At 43.3% G+C, this 9,865-nt stretch overlaps 1 protein-coding gene across 4 annotated transcripts in view; it reads right to left on the reverse strand.

Moving 5' to 3' along the window:
* TNKS1BP1 (tankyrase 1 binding protein 1) overlaps window positions 1-7,776 on the reverse strand; it is a 32,101-nt gene extending 24,325 nt beyond the window's left edge. For 2 of the 4 annotated variants that reach the window (XM_070957466.1, XM_070957474.1), the window contains exons 1-2: window positions 7,714-7,771; window positions 206-344 (exon numbers count right to left, since the gene is read on the reverse strand). In XM_070957466.1, coding sequence (XP_070813567.1) covers window positions 206-344; window positions 7,714-7,770 — 196 coding nt within the window. In that variant the 5' untranslated portion in view covers window position 7,771. Of the gene's footprint in view, window positions 1-205; window positions 345-7,585; window positions 7,651-7,713 lie in introns of those variants that run through there. The other 2 variants (XM_070957457.1, XM_070957482.1) reach the window with 2 other exon arrangements.
* Between the last annotated feature and the right edge of the window lie 2,089 nt (window positions 7,777-9,865).

Consider the following 9,865-nt stretch of genomic DNA (forward strand, 5'->3'; position numbering starts at 1 on the left):
TTAATATTTCAGAGGTGGGAAGGAGAATTATGCATACATCAGAAAATGTCTTCCCATATGTACAATTTGCAATGCCACAGAAAGAGCCATTTCATATAACATTCAGCACTTTATTCTTAGGCGAAACACTCCCTTATTATCAATAGAAAAACCTGGCCGGTTGCCATGTGGTAAGGAATCCATTTCTGCTGTCCTTTGGATATACCTATCTCAGAGCTGCTTGAGGGTGGTTTAGAGTCTTTACGGCCATTGGCAGTGGTAATGGAAAAGGAAGAACACAGCGACTGAGGCTTAGAATCCATCACATCAGGCAGCGACTCAGAAGTCAGCATAAAGGCCAGCCCCTAGGACACACACAGACAGAGGCACAAAAAGGAGGTTAGGCAATTTGCAAAATCCTCTCAAGAGATAACCAAGGCTTCTTATCAGATGGCACAGCACTGATATTAAATCACCAAAATGAAATTTCCCCAATACTTTTGCTTACTATTTTTAGCTAGGTTTTAGCTTTAATATGAGGTACCATTCCTTGTCTTTCTTTGGGAGGGAGGGAGGGAGGGAGGGAGGGAGGGAGGGAGGGAGGGAGAATGAGAATATATCATTTTAGGCCACTCCCAGGACAGGCTGGAACAAGGATGAAGGGAGCACAACTCTCACAAGCAACCAGCCCATGACTCACACTGAAAGTAGAAAACCTCAAATGCATCAGGGTTTAGGTTTTCTAACCTATGCTGCTTCCCTGTTCAGCACAGTACTTGCACCACCTTCGTCGCACCCTCTCCTCCTCTGCCAACTTGCTATTCTCTCCATTTAATGCCGAATTTGCCTTTTCCACCCCTCTGCTAATCTTTCTTTCTTTCTGCTGTCAGCTCTTGTCATTTCGCCACAGCACTCCCATTTGGCTGCTTTTTTAATCTGAACCATTCTCCTCCTTCCAAGTTCCTTTCAGCTACCTCCCTCTTCCCCCCCATCTCACCCCCCACCCCCCCGGCCCCAGTAATGGGAGAAATTCAGCTCAGCGCCATCCCAGCTGTACATGTTCCCAACCAGACTGTGCAGGGCAAGGAGTAAACATCTGGAGTGCTTCCCCTCTCCTGATTTCTCAATCACTTGGCAGAGCCACTGGAATTCAATGAGGTAAAGCTGGGGCCTGCTCCCATCACTACAGCAACGACCTCCCACTAGATTTCAACAATGGGCCAAACTCTCTCTAAGAAGGGAAACATCATTACGAAGAGTGTGTGTAGCAGAAACTGTTCCAATTGGCTATATTCGAAACAGAAATGGACTCAGAATGAGGCCACAGAAGGGCTCATGAAGAGCTCTCCTTTAGTCGGATAGGAAAAAAAACTGTCACAGTGGACAAAGGGAGAACAAGGTATCATTGAAACACTGTAAAGACACCCCCATTCTCAGTCTACGTCTTGGGGATCAGCAAGCAACTTCTTCCATGCTTGAATGAAGGAGACTGAAGAACAGACTGGCAGCACTCTGCTTGCTGCTTAGCCCTTCATCTCATCCCTTAGTATCTACAAACCAACCTCTTTTGCAGATAACACAGATTCAAGTTGAATCTTTCCATTACCAATATACAGGTAGTCCTTGTTTAGAAACCAGAATTGGGACCAGAAACTCGATCATTAAACGAAGCAGTTGCTAAGTGAAACCTCACATACTTATGTTCTTACTTCAGCTTTCCTTGGCCTTACAAGATGTGCAAAGATTGTGTATGCAATCAGAAACTTAGTTAAAATTACTTAGTTATATTATTACTACTATTCTCAGTACATGTGTTATTACATTATTATTATTGTTATTAGTTCATGTGTTAATATTTATTACTATTTTCTAGTTGGCTTTTTTTCTCTCTGTCTTGTAAATGGTACACCCTGACAATACACTGTATTCAAAAATGTTTATGAATAAAATAATAATATTTTTTTTAAAAAAGATTGTGTATGCGAGGACTGGTTATAAAGTTACTTTTTTTATCACACTGTAACAGTCATTAAACAAGGCAGTAGCTAGACAAGAACTTATCTGTACTTTCTATAGCCTTTTCTCTCTTCTTAATATTAATTCCAATTATGCAAAGACTTGGCTCTTGAAATACTATCCAATACATACTATTCAATCTGTTTTAATCTATAAAGACACACAGCAGTTATGATGGTTGGAATTTCTGGATTGTAGTCCCAACGTATCTACACAATCGGGTTGCAGAAAACATTTGTCAACCAGGCTAAAACTGACAAACATTTCAGTGTGCAAAATCTAAGGTAATGTAGCAGCATTTTATCAAGCAGTCCAGCCAGTGCACACATAAGGTTAATCTACATAAATGTTACCCGTCTCTGAAAAGTAATGTATTTGGAGAAAGAGAGAAATGCATTCATGTTATTAGGTGACTTACTTTTCTCCCTGCGCTGAAAATAATGTTATCCATATAAAATAAGTATGAAGTAACTTTCAAAGAGGAAGTACATACTTCGGGAAAATATGCACAATGAGTAAACAAAGAACCAGGAAAAAAAAAAACTCTGTTTGGCTGAGAATATCACATGATGAAAAGAATTTATTGAGTTTTTGAATAGGCAGAAATTATCACAGCAAAATTCTTTTCCTCAGAGTTTTTCATGTTACAAGAACCCTGGGGGTGGGGGTCGAGGGATGAAAGGAAGCTTTCTTTCATACGTCTTCTACATTTTGCCTTGAAAGCCTTTAAAATCTAACCCTAACCCCGACTTTTCTATGCAGGTAGTCCTCAATGTACAACCTTTTGCATAATGACCATTCAAAATTACAACGGCACTGAAAAAAGTGACTTATGACCAGTTTTCACAGTTATGACAATTGCAGCATCCCTACAGTCACATGATCATACTTTAGGTGCTGGGCAACCAGCATGTATTTACAATGGTTGCAGCATCCTGGGGTCCTGGAATTGTTATCTGCAACCTTCTTAGGGAGCATCTGACAAGCAAAGTCAATAAGAGAAACCAGATTGACTTAATGACCCCTTGATTCACTCAACAACTTTACTGATTCGCTTAACAATCATAGCAAAAAAAAAAAGGTTGTAAAATGAGACATGACTCACTTAGCAATTGTATTGCTTAGCAATGGAAATTTTGAGTTCAATTGTGATCTTAGGTTGAGGACTACCTGTAAGTACTTTCTCATAGAAAAAAAGGTTGGGTGTGTGTGTGTAAAATTACTTGTAACGGATCTTCAAATAAAATTTTTGGCCAAGGAAATACATCGTATTATCTAAATGAGCCTTGGGCTACAGTGATGAAAAGTTGATATGCAGAAAATAAATGTGTAGAATTGTAGTAAGCTACAAGGACCTAAGAAAGATAGGAAGATTCAGTGTGCAAAGAAAAAAAAAAGGTTGTTTCTAAAGCAGAGTAATTATTGCCTTCTATATAGAAATGTTCATTATGCTTCCTTAGAATTTGGTGATGTAAGGCAAACTTATATCCCTCTGTTTAGGGAACCGAAACAGAGGGGCAGTGATTTAGCCAAGGCATATAAATTAAGTAATAGCTAAGCACAATGTTCAACTGAAGCATCTAAATCCATCTAGTGATTACATGACAAGCAATTGGAGAAAGAAGAGTTTCCTAGAACTTGAATCAGAATCAACACCTACTGCAACTTGAGACATTGCAACTTTAAATTACACAAGAACCCCTTCCCCCTCCCATTGGGATTATAATAAGGATCTGGTTGAGAAAATCCTGGGGAACAAGCAAAGAGCAGAGAAAATATAGAAAGAAGAAACTTGAGACACAGAGACGCCAAAAGATATATGTAAGAAGGCAGCAAGTGCCAAAATTGAACCAAGAAATAGAAATGCCCAAAGGCCGCTGTTAAACATCTACATAAACTCCTGTTGTAAAACGTTCATACCTCCAAGATATTCAATAAACATCTCCTACAGAAAAATCCAGAGAAGACGCATCTTGCAGGCCTTCTCTACACTACTGGTGGATTAAGCATCCATGACCATCATCATAATTATCCCAGTATAACTTGTGATCACCTAGTTCAAAACCAATTTCTATTGAGCAGAGATGGGGACATTTGGCCTGCAGGTAGTTTAGATGTCAACTCTGTCTGCACAGGCAATGAGCATGATAAAGTATGATAATCCAACAATATCTACAAGGCTAAATCTCCTTTCTTTACTAAGAGGGCCACTGACACAGACAATTCTGTACAATGCTTCTTATACTAGATGCCTTCTCCAACATAAAGTCTTGTTCCTTACTTGCTCCCAGGAATTTAAGTTTCCCTGAATTATTGCATTCTAGTTTTTGTTTTGTTTTTTTAAATACTGATCAACAATAATTGAAATATCTATTATAATATAGGAATAAACCTTCTATTGCAATATATTTTTTCTTACAAGCTTGTACTGAACTAACCTAGTCGTTCCATTTGGTTTGAAAATATGACTCACAATGTGTAAACTCTGCCTCTTACGACTCTAAGGAGTGTCCCTGCACTCTGTTCTAAATGCAAACTAGCCAGATTTTGAAGCTCTAACAAAGACAAAGAATTGGGTGAAATTAACAAGCCCCTATTCATTTTAGGTACATTTATCTCCAAAACCACAACTGAGATTGATAATTTTTCCACTGTACTTTAAAAAAATCAGAGCTATCATTTATTTATATAAGCTTTCTTCAGGAGTGGATGGACATAGAAACTTGCTAAACATTTCCCCCATCTTCAGCAATTCTATGCTGAAAGGAAGACATAGATAAAAGTAGAAACTCTTGCCAAAAAAATAGGTAAAATTGAATTCTCCTTCCACAGAATGTTAGCAGCCACTTGGGAGGCCTTATAGGGCTGAGTGGATTGGAGTTCCTTCCATAGTAGCGATAGGTACTGCAGATTTGGAAAATAAATGATGTTTTTTCAGCACAACTATCTCTTCTGAAAGTGCTTCATTATGTGGGAACTCATCTTGTTCAATTAGTACTCAACCAGTACTCTCATTGTATATCTCATCATCTAAAAGTATTCCTGCTTTGGTCACATTTCTCATAAAGGAATGAGGCAATGAGGTTATTTCTTCATTGATAGAAAGTAATGACAATGGTCCTCTCTTCTAAAGAGGCACATCTGGCGGGACCCAGAAGAAAGGCCTTCCCAATGGTGGCTCCTTCCCTTTGGAATATCATCTCCACAGAAATTAGTCTGCCTTCCGCTTTGACACTCTTTTTGCAAGGCCCTAAGATCTGGTTTTGCCAATGGGGAACCTAGAGTGAAATGGAGTCCACCAAGTGGTTTGATTAATTGCTGACACAGGGAGGGCGTGTGTGTGTGTAAAATTTTTACTGTTTGTAAATTAGGTTTTTACTTTTTATAAGCCATCCAGTGACACTGAGAGTGAGTGAGTGGCTATATAAATTCTCTAAGTAAATTAATTAATAAAAAGAGAAAGAAGTTATCACCATGTCTTTCAAGAGCCCTGCAATACAGTCTGAACTATAATATACATTCAAGTAAATCCCTTGCCATTTATGGATTCTTGTTTTACCTATTATCCTTTCTATTTATAAAATGTTGGCAGATAGGGCATTAATCTCTATTATATGTGTGAAAAGTTTAGATGTAAAAGCAGCCTTCCTATAAAGTTTTTATTTTTATTTTTCATAAACACATTTACATGTACAGTCTTTTCCATCATTTTTCATTCATCTTTTCTTTTAACTTTCATTTTTAATTTTTACTTTTTCAGGGCTGCTCTTTTACCCTTTACCTTTACTCCCAGTTTAGGAAGCAGCCTTCCTAAACTGGGGGAATTTCTAGATGTGCGTGCACCAACTCTCAGACTTTTCCACTCAGAAAGGCCACTGACAAGAAATCTAGTGGGAATTGAAGCCCATACACCTGGATGATGCCCATGGTTAAAGACTGCAAAAGAATCTCAGCATGACCACAGTACACACACACACACAATTGTTATAAGAACAAGGATTAAAAGCTCTCATGGGATGGTTAACCAAGAGGGGCCTCCTTAGGGAAAGGACAGCGGTAGAGAAGTAGAGAAAAATAAGTAGGTGCAGATGGACTTTTTAAAAATTGCAAGAATATGGGTTTTAGATGAAACCAGACTGGCTTAATAAAAACCCAAGCATAAATTTTACGCTAAAGACTGTTAGGCTTATTTTAACATCGCTTTTCATATAACACTCTTCCAAAGCAGTTTACGTTTGCCAAAAGAGAAAGGCCCTGCCCACTAGTTCACAACCCAAAAAGACACACACAAGAGACAGGGAGTGGAAAGGAAGAGCAATATGCTGGCATTGATATGTAATTTAAATGGGTTGATCTTGGCTTCCAGAAATTCTCCCTTACAAAGCAATATGTGCCTCTTGTTCCTTCAGCTGAAAGGAACACCAAAGTGTTACCCTTCCAGTCTCCAGATAACTGTCCTTGGGATCTGATGTTCCTTCTGGTTGGTGGAGAAACCAGTCTCTTGAGCCACTCCCCCCTTGTTGTGGGCTTTTTTCCCCCTTCTGGGAAGGAACAATTGGTGGCTCTTTTAGTTCAAACAGATTTCTGAGTAACAGATCCAAATAAAAACAGGGCAGATGTAGGAGGTTATCATAAGGTTTTGAAAGCAAAGTGAAAAAGCTGCCTAAAGATCAAAGGATGCAATTCTCTTAAGCAGATAAGAAGATGGTTTTAAAAACTGGAAGATGTGGAGGATTTTCTAGCAAGTAATTTACTCAAGAAGACAAAGAGAATAGATTATTCCTATCAGAGAAGGAGCTGCATTGTAAACAACTGGTTCCTCACAAAAGGCCGAAATGATGATGCCAAAATGTCATTTGAAGAATTATCCTTGGCTGACTCAAACCACTCTTCCCCCAAGAAAGGCAGGGACTGGGAAAGAACGTGCTTCAAGAACAGGTTCAGAGGGTGTATTTTAGGGTCACACAGCCTTTCTGCATTAATTGCTATTCAGTAAGTTTTAAAAGGAGGTGTGTGTAACCTGGAACGTCAGTCAAGAGAGGGAGGAGTGGTTGGAGAGAGGTTGCAAAGTACTCCAGGCAGGAGGAGGAGGAAGAGGAAAGGGAGAGATTTAAAAATAAAACCGACCCCAGCTACAGGAAAAGGAGGCACCATAAGGGTCCAAATTTCGGTGAAAAATCAGGGCAAGGAACAGGCGCCGGGAGCCCAGGCGACCCACAAAGTAGCGCAGCCCCCATACCATATGGCACCAACCTCACTGGCCTTCCCGCTGCAGCCAGTCCGCCATCCTTGCGCCCTTGCTATGAGCCGGTCAGGTCTTCAGAGCAGGCCTTTTACAAACCCTTGCAGCAACTACGCTCTGCAGAACAGATCGCCGCTGCGGTGACTCGCCTCGACTCGCCTCCTTCGTAACCCTCCCGTCCCGTCCCGTTTTCAGGATTCCCAACACTTAAAACATCTGGGGTGGTAGTGTCGGCTTCCCCTCCCCCCCCCTTTTTTTTTCACATGCGTTCGCCGTACCTTCGGGCTCTTTCCCCCTTTCTTGCACCCCTTATCCCCCACCCTCCGGCCTCCACCCCTTCCCCCCTACCTCTCCCGCTCGGAGCCTCCAGCCACTTTCTGCAAGCCGAAATTTCCACGCGCGGGATGCGAGAAGAGCCACGCAGCTCCCCACCTTCTCGGGGAGGGGAGGGGGGGCGTCGGCGAACGGGTTCTTACCAAGCTTCGCAATCCGGGGCCCGACGGAGGCTCTGGCGATCCTCTCGCTCTTTGCATATTCATGACGTTCCCTATCAAGGCCCAGGCTGGCCCCGCCCTCTCTAATTCATATTCATATCCGCGGAGACACCCAACCCCACGTGTCACAGCCTGGAGGCCAGAGTGGTTAAGGGAAAGGCCGGGCTAGCGAAGGGAGTCTCAGCTTACGTTGGACGGGAACCCGTTGCCTGCCGCCTTATTAAGGAAAAAAACTGGTCTCCGAGAACGGCTGAAGGGTGGGGCCGTGCGGATGCGCCTCCCTTTTGTAACCTGAAGCAATTCTTGCAACGATTTCTCCCCGCCCGCTAGAAGCATGGATGCTAACGAGCCTGTGATTTGCATTTGAAGTATGCGCAATAAATACGCGATGCTCATTCTGTTCTCCTGGAGTTATGACTAATGAGCAAAACTTTGAGAGCAAGTCCCTGCCCGCGCAAGGCTCCAACCCACGCAGCTTTTCTTATTCGATAAGTACCTGTGTGTGTGTGTGTGTATACGCACACACACATATATACTGGTACTTGTCGAATAGGAAAAGCTTGCGGGTTGGAGGCTATACTAACTGCGTTACTGATTTCCACTCCCCGCTACACCACACCCACCCCAAAAGGAAGGCGGTCCCTTGTTCCTTAAAGCCCCGCCCAGATACCGATGATCGCAACTCTACGGGGTGAGGCTCCTGCTCTGGGATCTCAGACGGGGAGGTTTCGGACTGAAAAATGTACTTAGTAATAGTCTGCCCGGGCAAGTATTTTGGGACAGAGACTGGCTGGGACGTCACTCTTTCATATTTCTTCTCTTTTAGGCTAGACTCCATAGTCTCTAAAATGAGTTAGCAATAGCACTTAGACTTATATACCTATTCACGGGGCTTTACAGTCCTCTCTAAGCAGTTTACAGAGTCAGCATATGCCCCCCAAAAGTCTGGGCCCTCAGTTTGCCGACCTCAGAAAGAGGATGAGTCAACCTTGAGCCTGTGGGACTCAAACTGTTGGCAGCAGACAGTCAGAAGAATTAGCCTGCAATGCTACATTCTAACCACTACACCAACACAGTTCTTACATTTGAGTTACTTTTGGGAAAGCCCATTTTCCAGGGGTGTCAAATTCAAGGCTCTGGAGCCGGATCCAGCCCTCTGGGTGCTTAGAACTGGCCCATGGGGCTGCCCTGGAAAGAGCGAAGGACCAGCCCGCAGTGCCTCTGCCAGCGAAAATGGAACTTGCGAGGCCGGTGGGCGACCTCCCAAGCTCTGTTTTCGCTGGCAGAGGATTGCAGGAGGTCGTCCCAGCCGAAAACGGAGCTCGGGAGCCCATATTCGCTGGCAGAGCGCTCTGGGCACCACAGGTCCCCTCCCCTGACACAAGTGGCATCATGCTGGTCACACCCACCCTGACCCCTTGGAGTCAAACACAACCCTTATGCAGCCCTCAATGAAATCGAGTTTGACACCCCTGCCATATGCAGTACATGTGAGCTGTTAACTTACTCCCTTCTTATTAGCAAGGACCGCTGAACCACATTAAGCCCGTTGCATTTTAGCATTGTGTGTTGCATAAACTCAGCCTCTGTTAACTAATCTTAGCAGTAGCCAATTTGTTGTGTGCCATCAGGTTGGTGTGGACTCAATTACCAGTAGCCAGATTATCTCTGGGGATTATCTCCGTGGGGGTGAATCATTGGCCCCCACGGAAAGGGCTGGCAACTTGGGCGTCCTCCTGGATTCACGGCTGTCTTTAGAAGAGCACTTGACGGCCATGACCAGGAGGATTTTTCATCAGGTTCGCCTGATCCGCCAGTTGCGTCCCTTTCTAGATCGGGACTCCCTACACACAGTCACTCATGCCCTTGTCACCTCTTGTCTGGACTATTGTAACGCTCTCTACATGGGGCTCCCCTTGAGGTGCACTCGGAGGCTCCAACTGGCGCAGAGTGCAGCCACGCGGGTGGTTATGGGAGCAACGTGGAGTTCCCATGTAACACCTCTCCTGCGCGAGCTGCACTGGCTCCCGGTGGTCTTCTGAGTGCGCTTCAAGGTTCTGGTTATCACCTTTAAAGCGCTCCATGGCTTAGGACCTGGTTATCTACGGGACTGCCTGCTACCACCAATAGCCTC

Source organism: Pituophis catenifer, unplaced genomic scaffold (assembly GCF_029215685.1).
Source record: "Pituophis catenifer annectens isolate HBS135680 unplaced genomic scaffold, rPitCat1.0.hap2 SCAF_1, whole genome shotgun sequence".
NCBI classification, from domain to species: domain Eukaryota; kingdom Metazoa; phylum Chordata; class Lepidosauria; order Squamata; family Colubridae; genus Pituophis; species Pituophis catenifer.